Below are 18,502 nucleotides of genomic sequence, written 5' to 3'. Positions count from 1 at the left end.
CATGAGTGTAGAACCAATGGGTAGGGTGTATCATCTCTGAAATACAGAATAGTCGTGGTCCTCCTGTGCAGGAGCAGCAAGTGCCAGAAAACAGACCTGTTCTCACTAGGCAGGCATTCTGCACTAAGTGTTGTTCAGATCTTCAATAGCTTTAATCGCCCTGTGGCTGTTGCATACATAATTTCTGATGGTGTTAAGATATCAGAATGAGTCTTCTTAATGACTGGGTAAAACTGTTGCTACATAGGCACTTTAGGCTGTTTCAATACAATAAAAACAAGAGAAACTGAAATTGCATTATCACTTGCAATAGCTTGATGGCTCTGCAGTTTTTTATTAGGGCTTGATACAGATTTTATCAGGTAAAAATTATCTTGTTTTTGTTTTGCAGCACAACTACCTTGCTCAGGTCACATCTAATATCTGGGGAACCAAATTTAAAATTGTGGGTTTGGCTGCTTTCCTACCAACTAACCTTGGTGCAGGTAAACAAACTGTTGATTTTTTTGCATTTCAAATTATTTCTAACAAACAAGAAACTTATGCCATGAGATTTCTTGTAAGTGATCAAAAGGCTTCTTTAACAAAGCACTTATTTTTTGTGGACAGTGGGAATTAGATTTTATTAAATTCACTGTAACTGAAGGAGATTAAGCTCTATAAATACAATAATGAGATGATCAATAAAATGCTAAAAGTCTCACTTGTAATAAAACAGTAAATTAATGTTTGAGCCCAGACCTCTTTTTTTACAACTTACTTGAACAAAACCCACACAAATAAAGGATTTTGCAAGAGGACTATAGAAATAATAGGTTTTAAGTTACTGCAATAGAAGTATTTTTAAAATATTTTTATAGTTATTTAGCTACAAATTATACAAAAAAGCTATTGCAGCATCATGCTCAAGATTCTTCAAGTCAGTGCAGAGCCTTATCACATGGTTCTCCTACTGGAGCATCAGAAATCTGATAGCCATCATTAAAAGCAGCAGTTGTCTATCAACCTTTTTCTGGGTAGGCCAGTTCTACCCAGTAGTCCTGTTGGAAGGAAGAAGGCTGGGTGAAAAACAGGGTACCACCTGCAGAACTGAGCTCTGAACTGAAATATTAAAACAAGTCTAGTAGTTTAATGAGCTCTTTAGAAAACTTACTTTGTCCCATGTTGCATTATATAGTTGGGTCTGGAGATGAAGATGCCCTGGATGCAGAATCAGATGGATAACTTTTGTGGCTATACAGACTGCTGTCAGCAGTTGAGTGACCACAGGTCATTCTAATTCTCTCACTGCCGGTGGCAGATAGGGAAGGATATAAGTGTAAAGTAAATGTATAGAGTGATAATTTCTTTCAAATGTTTTCCCAGTCTCCAATGGTTTGGGTCCCAGGGATTTCCTGAGACCAGAGAGATTTCTTTGTATGTAGTAACCATCAGCAGATTTCTTTCCTGAGAGCTTTTCAGTTTTCCCCTATATTAAGATGGTAGCATCCTTTGGTGAAAGGTTTCAGAAGTAGAATGGAAAAAAAAAGTATTTTTCTTCCATAAAAACAGATGTGAATACAAGATGAAGTAATTAATTATTTAATTACCAAGATGCTGCTTCCATTTAAAGGGAAATAGCTGAAAGCAACAATCTCTCTTATCCCATTTATACAAATTGTAACATAGTGATTTGACAAATAATGGCTCGCCCATGCTCATGTATACAGTAAATAACAATATTCATAGCCCTTCTGTCTGCTTGGAATTACTTCTTCCTGAGCTCTACATACTATTTGTGTAACAGAGTTTTTGTTTCTTGTTACATTCTTTCTCTAGTAATATATAAAACCAGTTTGCTGCATCTGCAGCCCAGGCAAATGACAATATATCTCCCAGAAGTGCGGAAGATTTCAATGGACTACATTAACATGCCTGTCTTTAATCCAAATGTTTTCAGTGAAGACGAAGATGATTTACCAGGTAAGGAGGAGCTGGAGGGTGCTGTGTTATGGGTTAAGCTGGATGGAGGTCAGGTTGATTGTGTCATGGTCCTCTCTGGTAAACACAGAAAGCAAAATTGTTTAGTCTGATGAGGTCCTGTAGAACTGAGTTAGAATAAGGCTAGTATGTACTACAGGCATTGTTTTCCATAATGTGTGGAAAATATAATCCATAAAGAGCTCCTTAGTTGCAAGTTCATTGGGAAATTAGTCATCTGCTAATTCATCTTAGTTTGCTAGGAATTCTCCACAGACTGAAGCCTTACATTCTGCATCTTGATAGGACAGAATTATGTTGGAAACACAAAGAGGTGGTTCTTGAGACCTGATGCCATCAACGCACAACTGGCTGATAGGAGCTTGGGTTGAAGGGGGCAGGCTCCCATAAAGCTCAGCCACCCTTTCAGAAGAGATAAATGCTCATTTGGATTTTTATCACTGCTAAGAGGCTAAAGCAGTAAAATAGTTGATGAACAAAGCAGGATCAGGAATAATTTTTCACTTCACTGAGATGTAAGGTAGCAGAAGATTTAAGCAGTGCAAGGAAGGTTTGGGTGCAGGTGGTGTGGGAGGTGAAAGGACTGGAAGTACAATACCTCCTCTAATCAAAACAAAATTATCATGCCAGTAAAATTAACAAATAATAGAAAATAAGATAAATTAATATATTTTCAGAATTTTCATATCACTTAGGGATTCCTGTTGCCTGGTCACAGGTTTTTGTGGAAGCAGCTGTCATGCCAGTACCCTTTAAAGGGGAAGGAGTGTGCGCCCTGCAAAACAATTAAAGACTTGTGCTAAAGTCTACTGAAACAAATGGAAATTTCTCATTATTTCACACCAGGGTTTCAACTGCTGACAGCAGCAAAGCTTTTGTCTGATCCAAGCACCAGAGTAGTCCTCTGGGCTTCAAAAGAAATGGTTGTATTATTCAAATTAAGCCCATTTATTTCACAGTCTGGGGGAGTCGGCTTGCTTAATTTCTGTCTACATGATAATCACCTGTAGCATCATAAGAAAATAATAGAGACATTGGTGATCATATGTATATTATTAATAGGAAGCACCCAACATTTGCTACTATGAAACATTGTCCAAGCTGTCAGAAAATAATATAAAAACTAAATAGAAAAGAAAAAACTTAATATAAAGTTTTCACATCTCTTCCTGAAAATTGGGTTGAATCTACACTAAGAGATGAAATGGTGCTCATAATTGCAAGTACACAACATAAACAGAGAGAAAATTAGATTCTTGTAACAGCTCTTTGAGAAGGCTAGTAAAAGAATTATACCACCCTGTTCTTTATAAAAGCCTTCCTCTTGTCCACTTTTTCCTTTCTAATTTCTTCTGAAAATTTATTTCTGACTTAGTAAATGGTGGTTTTCTAAAGCCTTCATATAAAGGAAGAAAGTACCATATACTAAAGGAAAAAGTATTGCAGGGTAAATAATGATTACATGACAGATTAGAAAAAACACAGTAGAAAGCTGCTCTTGAGCAGTGCAATGTTCATAGTGAGGTACAGTTGGGACAGGTGTTTTTTATGTAGTCAGTAAAGATTTGGCAAGACAAATGCATGGTGAATTGATTTAACTTACAAACTAATCAGTTAAAAACCATTGGAGAAATTAAGAAAACATTGTATTTAAACACTCAGGAGTCTTAAGCAGCAGCACAAGAAATTATATTTTGTTGGATAAGGCAAAATGACAGCAACATTTGGGGTTGCTCAAGCCAAGCTAACAATTAAACCTCAGACTCTGGCAGCTAAATTGCTAAGCCTGCAGGCATCAGGGTGAAAGCATGGCCTGCCAGCCAAGCACAGAACCACAGAACTGCCTTAGGGTGAGTTAAGTTTGGCTGTTGGTCTTCCCCTAAAGGAATGAACTGAACTACCATAAGTATTAGCCAGTGTAGCTACAGTGCTATCTGTACACCTCCCACGTTCATGACTGATGCTGATAAAAGCCTGATGTTACCGAAAATGTAATTATAGGGCATAGGTAGATGACTGGAATTTTAATTGGAAGTTAATTAGAAACTGGGCAGCATTTGGAGTCCTGACTAATGGATCTCTTACGTGATCTGGTCTTGCAAATCACAGGTCTCCACAGAATTTGGCACATTTAAATATGGATATAAAACTGGATAAAAACTGGTATGACACTAGACCCTCGGTCTCTTTTCCTTCCACAAACCTACTGATACGACTCATTTAACATTTTCCGTGGGGATTTTTACCAGAAGTTAAATAAGAAATAAAGAACTTGGAGTATTCTTAGAAGTTCTAATATAGTATTTATTGTTTTCCCTCTTTATTCTGTTTTGTTCCTTCTTGACTTCTGCACCTCTGCTTGGATCCAGGGTCCTCATTTTCCTGCTCCAGCTCTTCAGTGCTAGTTCTTATTGGAATCAACCGCTTTTTGCAAAAGGAACTGTAAACAATTGAGCACTGCTCATGCTTCTGCTCAAAATTATGAGAATTGCTTCTTGTCACATTTTCCCTTTTTCAATGCCACTACATGTGGGAAGTTTTTCCTAATACACATATGCTTCTTTATACATTTCTGATTGCAGCCTGTCCAAACATTAATGCTGCAGTCACCCTGACTACAGTACCCACTTCTCGAATCTTTTTTGGTTCCCATCTATTTCTGCACATTTTCTCCTTACAAATCCTCTGAGAACTTTTATAAGTTTTGTCTGCATTTCATTCCATCATATTCCTCTCTCTCTGTTTCAGCTTTCTTCCTTTTGCATTGCTGGTTGGTTTGTCACCCACTATACTCAGCTTTTCCCAACTATATTCTGTGTTCTCCAGTTCTCCCAGGCTCATTTGAGTGTAGGAACCTTATGCTAGGTATTATACAGTGTCTTCAGTGCAGTTCTTCAGCCTTCTTACCCTCTACTTCTTTTGTTTATTTGCTCGTTTGTTTTGTTCAGTTGTTGATGTGTTTACCGTCAAAAGTCCCTCCCTAAAAACTAATGAGTCCCAATTTAGCAAAATATTTATTTGAGCAGAAGCATTTAAAATGTGATGATGAGTGAATGTTGATTGATATTGTGACAATCCTTGGGGATCATAGTGAAGGCTGAAAGTGCCCTCTGAAGTGTCACTCCCAAGAAGTGTCTTTTAAGTTGATCACCAGCCTTTACGAGTAGCTCTTGTGCCATGGGAATCTAGGGGACGGGCTGGCTTGCATGTTCCCACTGAGGTCTGACCCACGGTTTTGGGAACAGGTGTCAGTCCCTCCGGCCGCAGCAGAGTCCGTACAGGTCGCAGATAGTTTGAAAGGCCCCTCCGTGAGCGGGGCAGGCCTGGCATGGCAGGGAGGGTGCCGGGGCGGGCAGCGGAGGCCGGGGCGGTGACGCTGTGTGTGTGTTGTCCCCTGCAGTGCCCGGCGCCCCCGGCGCGCCCGCCAGCAGCCCGCCCTGCACCGTCAACATCCCCATCGCGCCCATCCACAGCTCGGCACAGGCCATGTCGCCCACGCAGAGCATCGGCCTGGTCCAGTCGCTGCTCGCCAACCAGAACGTGCAGCTGGACGTGCTGGCAAACCCGCCGGCCGAGGCGGGGGGCGAGGGGCCGGGGCCCTTCCCGGGGGCTCCGGGCCGCTTTCCCGGCCCCGGGGCGGCAGCGCTGGCAGTGGGCGAGCTGGGCCGGCCGCCCCCGCCGCCGCTCGCCCCGCCGCCGCCCGCGCCCCCCGCCATCGCCCTGGCCGACCTGCGGGACCACGGCGACCGCGACCATGAGCCCCCGCCCAAGGCCAAGGCCCCGCGGCCGGGGCCACCGCTGGTCGAAGGGGACGCCGTCATCTTCGGGGCCGCTCCGGAGCTGCAGCTGAACAAGATGAACCCGCCGCCTCCCTACCCCGGCACCGTGCCCGCCGCCGCCCTGCCGCCCCCGCCCCCCCCTCCGCAGCCGCCCCTCGATCTCTGCCTCAAGAAGGGGGAGTTCTCCCTCTACCCGGCGGGGCACTACCAGACGCCCCTGGGGTACGAGCGGATAACGACGTTCGACAGCAGCGGGAATGTGGAGGAGGTGTGCCGGCCTCGCACCCGGATGCTCTGTGCCCAGAGCACCTACACCCTGCCGGGCCCCGGCAGCTCCGCCACCTTGCGCATCACAGCTGCTGAGAAGAAGATGCAGCAGCCCTGTGCCAGTGCCACCTTGAACCGGCTCACGGTCCCCCGTTACTCCATCCCAACCGGGGACCCGCCGCCCTACCCTGACATTGCCAGCCAGCTGTCTCAGGGCAGAAGCATGGCACAGAGGCTGGACAGCAGTATCATTCATGCTACTCTGCGGAGGAACAGCAGAGAGGCAGCCCTGAAAATGGCTCAGCTGATGGATGGTCAGAGAGCCACCTTGCAACTTCCCCCTAAGGCCAAGAGCAACATTGTGTCAGCACAGTACCAGCCTAGAGTGCCCACAGCCTTGTACACCTGCAGCCAGTGCAGCAGTGGTGGCACTGGCAGCAGCAGCAGTGCGAGCACTGGTGGCGTGGGCAGCATTGCTAGTGCCAATGCTGGTAGCAGCACTTCCAGTATTGGGGCCATGAGACCAGATCTGAGCGCAGGGAGTGGCTCCCAACACAGCTCTGTCATTGCTCACTCTGTCAGTACTTCACCTCTGGCCTCCCAGTCCTCCTACAGCTTGCTGAGCCCGCCTGACAATTCCCGTGACCGAGCGGATTATATCAACTCCGCTTTCACGGAGGATGAGGCCCTTTCTCAGCACTGCCCAGTGGAGAAATCAGTACGGCACGTACCTGTGTCCTTGACAGAGGCTACCCTTAGTGTAAAACGGCCACCGCCGTACCAGTGGGATCCTATGGTGAGTGAAGAGATATGGGTTCCTCAGGAAAGGACATCTCAGAGCTCAGTGCCCAACCCTCTAAAACCTCCTCCACTCATCATTGGTCAAGCTCAACATCTGGATATGTCTCGAGTGCCATTTGTTTCCCCCAAGTCTCCAACCAGTCCCACTGCCACTTTTCAGACGAGTTATGGGGTTGGAGTACCTTACCCAGGAAGCTACAGTGCCCCACCCCTTCAGGGAATGCAGGCCCCCTGCTCCCCCAAAGAAGCTCTGGCCCCAACACAGTTTGCACAGCAGGACCCCACAGTTGTGCTTCAGCCAGGTTATCCATCCAACCTCTCCTATTGCCCTTTGCCACCCATGTACCCGGGAAGTAGCACTTGCTCTAGTTTACAGCTGCCACCAATCGCCTTGCACCCATGGAGCTCCTACAGCGCCTGCCCACCCGTACAGAACCCCCAGGGCACCTTGCCCCCCAAGCCGCTTCTTGTGGTGGAGAAACCGGTGATGTCTCCACCGCCAGCAGAGCTGCAGGGCCACGTGGGCACAGAGGTAATGGTGGAGACGGCAGACACCTTCCAGGAGGTGCTCTCCTTGACAGAAAGCCCTGTTCCTCAAAGGACAGACAAATTTGGCAAGAAGAGCCGGAAACGCCTGGACAGTCGAGCCGAGGAAGGAAATGTGCAGGCTATCACTGAGGGCAAGGTCAAAAAGGAGGCAAGGACACTGACTGACTTCAATTCACTGATAGCCAGCCCTCGGCTAGGGAGGGAGAAGAAGAAGGTCAAGAGCCAAAAAGATCAGCTGAAGTCCAAGAAACTAAACAAGACAAATGAGTTTCAGGACAGTTCAGAGAGTGAGCCGGAGCTTTTTATCAGTGGAGATGAACTGATGAACCAGAGCCAGGGCAGTAAAAAGGGTTGGAAAACTAAAAGGAGTTTGAGGACAGCCAGTGACCTGGATGAATTCAAGTGCCGGAAGGCCAGTGAGAAGGAGGATGGGCGACTGGGAAGCCAAGGCTTTGTGTATGTGATGGCCAACAAGCAACCACTGTGGAATGAGGCAACACAAGTCTACCAGCTGGACTTCGGAGGGCGGGTGACCCAGGAGTCGGCAAAAAACTTCCAGATTGAGCTGGAAGGACGACAGGTAGGAAGGAGTGGCACACACTTGCTGGAATGGGGGCCAGGAGGTGGGAAAGCTGTGCCAGGAATAAGCTGTCTCTCATGCTGCAGAGTGCATCCTACTTGTGTCAGCTGTTCCATGAAAAAAAAGTTTTGCCATGAGGTTGATAATAACAGCTGTTGAAGGTCTAAGTTCAGCTGTAAAATAAATACACAAAATAAGTTTGGTCTTATGGCAGTCAGATGTGGGAACAAAGGTCTCCTTTAGTACGGCTCTCACTGCCGAAGGTTTTGTAATAAACATGACAGCTCTCTGCAGTGGTAGCTGCACTTGCCATCAGTGATGGCTGTGGATGGCAGCTAATTGAATGAACACTGCTCCCTTCTTGCCCTGCTCACGAAGGTTAGCCAGGCAGCAGGTGGCTAACGCAGTTAGCTTCCCTTCATGCCAAAATTTCCACTTGTGAGAAGCTACCAGGCCCCTGGGGTTGGCTGTTAATGCTAGAGGAGATAGACACTGACCCACCCCAGAACAAAGTGCTCCTGGGCTGCTTTTGAGCTACCTGTGGGTAGAAGGGTCAATGACTACTTCAAAAAATCAAAATATTTACTTTTGGCCAGAGTGGTATGTTACTACTACTACACCAAACCCGGACTTGTAAGTGGTGCTAATTAGCAGGATGCTGGACTGGGACTCAGGAGACTCATTTATTTCCTTGCCAGCTGTAAGTCACTTTTGGTTTATTAAAGATATCAAGGCTCTCATCTTCCTCTGATTTAAGTTAGGAGTTAGATGTCTTAAGAATCTGACATGCATGGCCAGCCTTTTGGTTTTGCTTGTATGAAACAACAGCTCAAAGGCATCAATCAGAGCCATTTGTACCCCTTTCTTCTTCAGTTAAAGGCTGTGGATATGTCCCCGTGGGCAGCTGTGCAAAACCACCCAATCAATGTTTTTTTCTTACTGGGGATAACAAAGTCTGCCTTGACTTGCACAATCAGTCCCCATTCTAGCTCAAGGATCTTCGCTGTAGATCAAATAAAATTTGGATTTCCAATGAAGTGAATGAAAAAACAGTAATAGGCCAAACTTCAGATGCTCCCTGTGGAAGAGCAATGAACAACCTGACTAGTTTTGCTTTTTTTGCATTTCTAACAGCTCTCACAGCCCTTTTGCTAATTCATTCTCGCTGTAATTATGTGCTAGTGAAGATACTTGTGCAGAGGGAAACAGAAATGCAAAGAATAAACACCTTATCAGCTATGAAGTACTAGAGTGAGGAAATTGGTTATTCTCCTTCCCTGAAAGTTCCTTTCTTTGAAAACAAAATCTGTTTTGCTGATGGGTTGATGGTAGGATATTTCCAAGGGAGAGATTTATATTTTCCTGCAGGAAGCGCACGTCTGCTGGAGTAATTGGTGACAAGCTCCTTAAAGCAATGCTGTACGCAGTCTAGCATGTTTTATCAGTTCACTCTGTGGAGTCAATTACTCTATACAGATGAAATGTACAGTGCTCTCACTGTTCTTAGGTATCATAACACATTATGTCTTTAGCTCTAATCATATTAACTGAGAAGGGGAGGTGTTCATACAAAGGAGCAGAAAAATTTCATACTTATTCTATTCTCTATGGTTCATTTTTTTTGACCTTGTTCTCTTTTCCCTTCCTTTTCTTCTTCCCCTGCTTCCCAGGTGATGCAGTTTGGAAGAATTGATGGCAATGCTTACATTTTGGACTTTCAGTATCCATTTTCTGCAGTGCAAGCCTTTGCTGTTGCTCTGGCTAATGTGACTCAACGCCTCAAATGAAAAAGCAGAGACTGGAGAGAGGAAAATGTTAACCTTCTCATGAAGTCCAAACCGGAAAATGTCAGGGCAGCCTGCTTTAGGTGTGCAGAGATGCCTGGGAGTTAAGAAGGCAGTAAAACTGGAAAAGTCTCTTGGTGCCCACCAGAAGGGCATTAACTCTAATCAGTCACGGGGTGGAGGGTGGGGGGCTGTTTTCTGTTTGTTTGTTTGTTTGTTAGCTTGTTTGTTTTCCGGTTTCTTTTTCTTTTCAAGCGTTGTGCTGGGTGTCAGAAAGAGCAAAGGGTTGAGAACCATTCAGTGTTACGTGGAGAAGTGTGGCTTTTGGCTTGTTGTGGTGGTTCTGCTGTGTGTGCTACAGTAGCTGATGTAAGTTCATGGGGGGATTAAAACAGACTGCTCTTTTTGATAGACTGCCTTATCTCATGCTATTCTTTTTAAAACAGGGAACATGACTTTTTTCTGGTCCAGTTTGTACTTCCACTACTAAAACATCAGTGATAGCAGCAAAAAAGTAAAAAAAGAAAAGAAGCTGTAATACTTGAAGACATGTGTTTCTTCTCTGATATCTGCTAATAACTGAGCACCACGGGTTCCAAAGAGGCTTATGTAGGTAAACGTTTAATTTATAAACGTGTTCCTCAGAAGAGTAAACATTGTTGCAAGTGGGTGTTTGGTTTAGGAATGGTATTCTCCAATTTTGTGTTCCCACCAAAACACTCCAAACCATGCACCACTCGCTCACTGTCCCCTCCCCTTTTCCCTCCCATGCGGTGGGATGGAGAGGAGAATTGGAGGCACTAAAGGTAGACAGAAGAACAATGTACTGCAAACAGCAGTGAAATGAGAGAACAAACAGCAGCAATGTTAATAACAGAGTGCAGGAAAGGCAAAGGATTCGCACGCTTGTGCTCACCACGGGGGAGCCTCTGCCAATACCTGACTGTGCTGCCACATTCTGTGACCTGCATGGGACCCCTTCCCACAGCCCCAGAAAGTGATGGGGGGTGGTATAGAATAACCTCCGGGTTCTAGCCATGCCCTCTCCTGGCTACTGCAAAAATTAACTCTGTTGTGGCTAGAACCAGGGTTTAAAAACCCACTGTGTCAAAGAAGTTGATGTCTGCTTGTTTCGTGTGCTCTTCAGGAGGATAAACATCTTTCAGTAGGTGACAGAAGACAGAGGAGCAAATAGTTACAAGCATTGCTTCTTTTGTTACGGGCATAAACATTTTTCAGTAGGTGATAGAAAAGTAGAGAGGAAATAATCATGATGTTGCTTTTTGTTCCCATTGTTCAGCAGTATTCTGTGATTTGGCCTGTAGCTAGGAGAGGTACAGTGTGATCAGATGTACCTCTGAGGCCATGCCTGTGCTTGCTCCTCATTTCAGTGTGTTTACACCAAGTAAACAAGCTTTTCCAGCAAATGAGAAGACCCAGTGTATTCAGTCCTCTTAGCAATCAGTATCAATCAAGTTTTACAACAGTGTTTGAATTAGGAAGGAGACAGAAGTGTAGCAAGTCATCACAAGAAGAAATTTCATCAGGGAAGCAAATTCCTTAAAGGAAACAACATCATGGCTGGCTGGAGAACAAATGAGTTGAAAGAGAAAGGAAAAATTGGACAGAATCATGTCTTTTGTTACCCACCTTGCTACTTGCTCCAGCTAAGAGCAGGCAGCCAGTGTCTACTGGACAGAGGAAAGCTTAATAACAGTAGTATGATGTGCAGCTCTCTCTGGGGCACATGCAGACCTGTTGAGTATTTCAGAAGGTTGCTTGCACAGAAGAGTTTCTTTGTTGTCCATGTGTTGTGCACATGTTTATTTGCTTTTTCTCTTTCCTTCTTGTCAGCATTTTGTTGCAGAATATGTTTTGATATGGAAGTACTTTGACCAGTAATCCACAAACCTCCAAATTAGTCATATACAAAACATCACAGCAGATTTTTTTCAAAATTGATCTTTTGAAGTCAAGGGCCCACTTTCAATGGAGAAATTTCTCAGTTGAGATGTCAACAGCTGCTTTGTCTTTCATTCACAGTTTAGCTTCTTTACTTGAAAAACTCAGTATAACTTAAGCTGAATATGTGTGATTTTTCTCTCTTTTTTCTTTGGTAAATGCGTGTTGAATTTATTCTGGAGGAACATTTCTCATAAGACCCTACTGTAGTAGAAATGTTTCACTTGTTTTTTATTGAGGAAACACTGTTAAGCCCTTTGTCTGTATTGAGTTATATACTGTAAAAACAGTAGGTTGAATTCTTAGTCCACTGATTCCAGTACACAAGGAGGGAAGTTGGCTGGTGAGAGACCTCACCTGCCCTAAGGTCTGTGCTAACCAGCTGTACCCTAATTAGTTTTTGACAGGCACACAGTGAATGCTGTAAGACAAGAAACATATCAGGGCTGGCTTGTTTGCTTGCTGAGGCAAGAGCCACTTAGTCATGTGTCAGAAATACTCAGCTGGAAGAACATCAGCAGCTGAAATGATTAGGAGTGGAAACAATGAGAATGGTTTTTTTCTGAAGAAAATCTAATCTAAATAAGGACTTCTGCTTGCAGTTTCTTTAACCTTCCAGAGAACAGTATCCTCTTCACTTTGTTCACTGCCAATTTTTTCCAGTTATCAGTAGTTTTTTTTTAATGGAGAACCAAGAATTGAAACGGATGAAACAAGTAACAGAGTTTGTAAATTGGTTTCATTGGTCCAGGTCATGATTGCTTCCTTTTGATGGCACTCACAAAGAGCCTTGGCATAGAAAGAGCTCTGATTTCTGCCCCAGCAAAGAACAAGGAATTACCAAAAAAAATGGGAAAATAAGTACTGTTTTCAACATCCTTCCATTTACTTGTCTAAAAATTCTATAAGACAGGATAATTTTTTATCTTTTTGAAAATAATTTAGCCAAGTCTCTTTAATTAAGAATTTTAATATGTAAAGAATCCTCAATATTTGAGAGAGAAAATAATCTCAAATATATATAATTTTAATGAAAGGAATGGTAAATACATAGAAATCTGACTGTGCAACTGGATCCTAAATTGTAAAAAGAACAAGTGAAAGTAATTTTATTTTCAATTGAGATACAATATAGGAAACAAATTTAAGAATGTCCCCGCTTAATCACTTAAGTCATGAAGACTGCTATTGCTTTCAGCCAAAAGATAAATGTTACATTTTCTGTTTTATTAGTAAAGCCTGGTTTTCTGTAGGTAATGTAAGTTCTTCTGGGAAGAATGTAGCAAAGTGTTCAGAAATATCTAGTCCTTTTATACATATAGTAATTTCCACTAGTAAAGGATGTTTTTTCCAAAGCTTATTTTTTTCAGTTGTGCAATAATATTAAAAGTCTAGGGAGTTTGTTTTGTTTTTGTTGGGTTGTTTTTTGTTTTGTTTTAGTTTGGGTTTGATTTTTCTTCTGGGAGTTTTGAGTGTTTTTTAAAGATAATTTAATGCAGATTTCCTGTTAATGTCCAAAAAATGAATTATTTTTCTTGCATAATGTAATGAGTGTTTTAGGGATTATTTTATTACTATGTATCAGTGAGTTATACACACTTATTTATATTTAAAGTGCATCTTTATAAGCAGTTGTTTGCTAGCAGGTAAATTTTGCTGCAAGAATTTAAAAATGCTTATAGGAAGACCTGGTTTTGCTGGATAATATGCAAAAAACTTCATAATGCAGGCAAAAATATTTTTTGGCAGCTAAACACAATGAGTTTGCTATGGAGAACTGTGCAGACTACAAAGAATCTAGGTGAGTTCTTTGGGACCTGCAGGAATCTATCCTCTGTTTTCCTTCTTTATTTGTAACTATACTTTGGTTGGGAGTGGCTTAAAAAATAGAAGGCATGGTTTGCTTTTTCTTGAGGTACAAGATAAGGTGGGTTTCATGGTAAGAGAGGATATGGCGTCACAGGCTGTTTGTAAGGAGGTCACTGTAGTTCAGCAGGGTTTGGTGATGGCATGGTTCAATGGCAGGTGGAGGTACAGGCAAATAGCTTGGAATAAGCTGAGGCACAAGGAATAGTGTAGTGGTAGAAGCACTTTCTGAAGCATTTTCCTCTCCTAGCAATGTTCCTTTTGCAGCTGGGCTCAGCTGGTTCCAGCACTGCCACAGTGCTTCTGGCAGGTGCTGCATGGAGCTTATGGAGCTGTGCCCTGACAGTGCCTGCAGCAGCTTTGCCTCTTCAAGATGCTCCATAGGAGACCTGTTGGAGCAGGTGTTTCTCCACTCATCCTTCTAGTCTGCTCCAACAGCAGCATGAAGCTGCCGTGGAGTTTGGCTGCAGCAGCTTTGGGCAGAGTGAGCCCCGATGCCAGCCAGCAGCCACAGTGTCCATCTGAAGTCAGAATCTGCTCTGCTGGAATTGCAAAAGGATGAAACCAAAAACCTGAGAATTTTGAAAAAATCATGGTGATAGCCTCGAAATCAATATTGAATCTAAAAATTTATATTTAAAGTTTAGCATTAATGGGCTGGCAATTTTTGGCTTTAAACAGTAAGAGTACATGTTTCTGGAACATCCTAAGAAACTATGAGAAGGTGACAGAGTTAAAAAAGGAACTACCACACTGCAATTTTGCACTCATTTCCAGAGACCGAGTAACACGTGCCATGGGTTGCCTGAATATCAGTAAATCTGCACACAGGTTCATCTCAGTTATAAAAGTTTCCTGTGATGCAGCCACAGGTAAAATACTGTTCTTCTGAAGTTGCACGAAGGTCTACAGGTGTCAGACAAGGGTATCTAGCTTTGCTGAAGCCTGTTGCCTAAACTTTACATAGATCCAGGCTTTCCCTAATATGTCTTTTTAGTGTCCTCTCAGAAATTACAAACAGATTTTGGAGCTAGCCTGATTGTTGCCTCAGACAATTTCTGTGCATTTGCTTTTTGCAGCCTGATGTGTGTGATCCTGTATTACCTTGGTGCCCTGTTACTTCTCAGAAACATTTTACATCCTCATATAAAAAGAGCAGCAAGTGCAAAAACTGATTTGGTGAAATGAAAGGGGAGAGAAGACACAGTAAATTTTCATTAACTTTTAAGAATGTGTTTCCCAGAGCAACAGTTTAGAAATTGCATGTCTGCAGGGCCCAAATTACTCCAGACCAGTAAATCAGACTTAGAGATTGGTAAGAGATGGGACCCTTGTGTGGCATGCTGACAGAGGGCCAACTTCCAGCCTCATTACGTGGTTACACCAAGATACATAAGAGACCAGAATCCAACCCAAAATGTACTTCCCCATTACTGTGTGATTATAAGGTAAAGATGACTTCTGTGACCCATACATCCATTGAAGGAAATTACAGAGCATTAGCCAACAGCCATGTTGGCCGTTCAGTATAACCCACCCTCCCTCTCCTTGAAAAATGCTTGAAGTAAAATCCTGGCCATGGAGTAGTCCTTTGGATTTTTGACTTTTAATCCCATTTCTTGGATTCCATCACAGGACAGTAGGGAAAGCTGTTTATGTTATTTAGAGATCGGTATAATAGTTTTCCCAGTGTAAGAGAGCAAGTCAGCTATACTGCTTACAAAAATGGGAAAATCCTAGTAGACAAATGTTTTTTGTGTTCATGTCTCTTCCCCTTCAAGGCATAAACCTTCATTAGTAAAGAGTCTTGCTGCCCTCGGGAGCAGTCTGCAGGGGAGGCACTACAGGTCATCTTTACAGTATTGGAATTTACATGCACCATTCTCGAAGGAATAAAATTAATTATATTGTGAACAATGGTCTATGTGAATTATTTTGTCTTTGTATTTATTTATTTTTTTTCATAAAAAGACCCACGGAGATGTTTTAAGATGAAAATACTGCTTTCCCTGTTGCCTGAAATCACTGAAGATGTATCAGGAGTTTCTTCGGGTGGTTTGATTTTTGCTGCATCTAGAAAATTTTTAAGGCAAAAACAATTAATGAAAAGAAAGAAATAAGATTCAGTGAAGCAATTCTTGCTAAGAAAACTGAAAGCTTCACCCTTTAACTTTTGATTTTGCAAATGAATCAGTAACGAGAAATTTGTGTTTCAAGGCAGGTTGTTTGGGAGCACTGTGCAAGTGTACTGGTTTGCTAACACAGAGCTGACTGCAGGATCAAGAAAAGATGATTTTGTGAGACAAAATTAAGTAAATGAAAACACCAAATACTTACCTATCCAGAGTGTCCAATGAAAAAAATTAAATGGTGTGATGTCAAAGCCTGCCAGTCTGTTTTCAATCCTCTGGTTTACAATTTTAAAATATGGACTGATTCAGCAATTCTAAATCCTGACAAAGGTGGTCTATTTTTGGAATTTCATCTGACTGGCCAAGTAGATGGCTTAAGATACAGATAAAGATTAAAGTAATAATAAAAGAGAAACATTTTGAAACAGCATGTAGACACCTGAGTTTCAAGTATTTCACAGGAATAATACTCGGCCAGTATTTCATACCTATGTTGTTTGAAGCTATTCAGAACTTTTCTAACTTTCCCTTTGTTTCTTTAGTTTGCTTGATACTTGTTTTGCCTTTGGTTGCTTTTCACTTCTGTTTCACTATTTCAGCATTCACTGCTTCTTTTTCTGTTTGTGTGTTGTGTGTTTGGGGAAGGGTATGTCTGTTCAAGATCTCGTTGTTTATTGTAGATAAAATATATGGTGTTGTGGAATAGCATGGGGATGCATTTGACTGAAAAGGCACTGTAGTGTTTCCTGAAAAAGAAGGGGAGTTGCATTTGTTTATAAATGCATTATTTTGGTACTATAACTTTGAAAGTGATTTGGGATTTTTTTTTGTTGTTTTTTTTTCATTTTTTACTTTTCTTTTAAATTTATTGAGCATAGAGTCATGCAGGTGCATGCATTCTTAAGTGAGCAAGCCCAGCATGTTTTTCTTAAGGCTTTTGAAAATTTGGTACACCATTTGTGAACTGACCTAGACTATTTTTTAATTATATTTTTTCTAATCTCCTTTTTTTTCCCCTCCTGAATATACCATAGTATACTTGGTTTCCATTGTACTTAAAAACTACCCTGATCTGCCTCTCCTTTTATGTATCTTGTGTAATAGATTTTGCAGGAGGTGCCTAGAAAGTATTGTTGGTTTCCCTATAAAAGTGTGGTTTGTCCAGATTCTTTACTGTCTACATGATTGAGAGATGGACTGATCGCCCTATTTTTCCTTGATGATTTGGAGTTGTAAGAGTTGTCCAGCTGTTGCTTAATAAAATTTTGCAGACTAGAAAGTTGCTGATTTGTTTCTGTTGCACTCTGCATATTGTCAAGCACCTTAAGTACTTTAAAAGCAGATGACAAATCTGTGCTGGAACAACCTGAATAATAATCAGCCAGATGCCATTACACTTTCTCTTTTCAGGAACCGTACCCCCAAGTCCCACTGAATGTGGGGTGTGTACCAGCCTCATACCTTGTGGCATTCATGTGGGAGGATGGATGGCAAGGATTTTGTGGTGGTAATGTTCCTATCTGCCTGGGTATCAGTGGGTTCTTGTGATATTTTTACCCTGCTTGATTTCCTTTTTAAGATACTACTTTTGGGGTTTGTAGTGCTTCTCATTTGTCATTGATAAACTGAAAACCTTAACATCACCACAAGGGTTTTCCTCTGTCCTGCCATCTTTAAAAACAAATGGTATGATGGCTAGTGTTTATTCTCTGGTTTCTTTAAAAAACATTCTGGGAGCAAAGAAAACAAACAAAAAAAGGTGGTAAAGTACTTTACCTTACCTGATAAACATCCCAGCTTTGGCACAAGTGAGAAAATCCTGGCATGGATCATCATAATGGACCTAGGTTACCACTGAGTTTTGCAGGGGTCTGTACTGGATCCTCACCTCTACACCATATTCATAGTTGGCCTAGAAAACGTTTGAACATTGAGCTACGAAGTTTATTGATGATGTGAATTATTCAAAATAGTAGTGGCAATGGCCAGTTGTCAAGAATCTCAAAGTCTTCATGAAACTTGACAATGAAATGGCAGGTGAAACACAACACAGGTAGATGTGAAGTTATACGTGGGGGGAAAAAACCAATCCTAATGTCACACTTGCAATTGTGATCTCTGCTACTCAGGGGAGACCTTTAGACAGAATGATAGGTAGTGCTATGAAAACATCAGGTTGGTAATCAGCAGCAGTGTGAAGTCCAGAACTCTTCAGCCTGGAAAGGAAACAGCTTAAAGGAATTGCTAGAGGGCCACCAGAAGAGATAGTGTTGAAAGCTGGATAGGGATTACTTTGTCTCTTCCTGCAGAAAAACAAGGAACTATAAAATGAAAATAAAATTAAATATTGGGCAGAAAATCAAACAAAAGGAGGAGGTTCTTCAAGGAGGTGACTACTTAGCCAAAGCCACTTTGCCAAAGGATGCTGTGATACAAGAAGTTCACAAGAATTCAAAGACTGGGAAAGTGTATGAACAAGAGACCCACTGGGACACAAAGCAAACTACCCTGGGAATTGAAAATTCCATGAGCTAAAAATAGTCAGATTCTGGGAGAGTATTAGGGGAAATACCATGTGCATTTGCTCTGTTGTTATTCTTCCCAAGGAGTCTGCAAATAGCTATTATAGGAGCTGTACATCAGCCTTTCTAAACCAGGCCTAAACCTGGAGTGTCAGGCTCTGGGAGGAGGAGAAAGGGAGGGCTCCCATCCTTCTGCCTGAATGCTTTGCACTGCAGCTGTGAAAAGTCCTCTTCTAGCTCGGGGAAGGAGTGCTGGGGCTCTGCCAGTGTTCATTAAATC

General features: G+C 42.4%; 1 protein-coding gene across 5 annotated transcripts in view; it reads left to right on the top strand.

Moving 5' to 3' along the window:
* TULP4 (TUB like protein 4) overlaps positions 1–16,979 on the top strand; it is a 152,211-nt gene extending 135,232 nt beyond the window's left edge. For all 5 annotated transcript variants that reach the window (XM_033056781.1, XM_033056782.1, XM_033056785.2 and 2 more), the window contains exons 12-15: positions 392–485; positions 1,819–1,962; positions 5,381–7,956; positions 9,627–16,979. In XM_033056781.1, the coding sequence (XP_032912672.1) occupies positions 392–485; positions 1,819–1,962; positions 5,381–7,956; positions 9,627–9,743 (2,931 nt within the window). In that variant the 3' untranslated portion in view covers positions 9,744–16,979. The remainder of the gene's footprint in view (positions 1–391; positions 486–1,818; positions 1,963–5,380; positions 7,957–9,626) is intronic.
* Positions 16,980–18,502: the final 1,523 nt, after the last annotated feature.

This window comes from Catharus ustulatus, chromosome 3 (genome assembly GCF_009819885.2).
Source record: "Catharus ustulatus isolate bCatUst1 chromosome 3, bCatUst1.pri.v2, whole genome shotgun sequence".
Lineage (NCBI taxonomy): Eukaryota > Metazoa > Chordata > Aves > Passeriformes > Turdidae > Catharus > Catharus ustulatus.
Note: the sequence above shows the minus strand (reverse complement) of the source record. Positions and strands in the feature narration are given on the sequence as shown.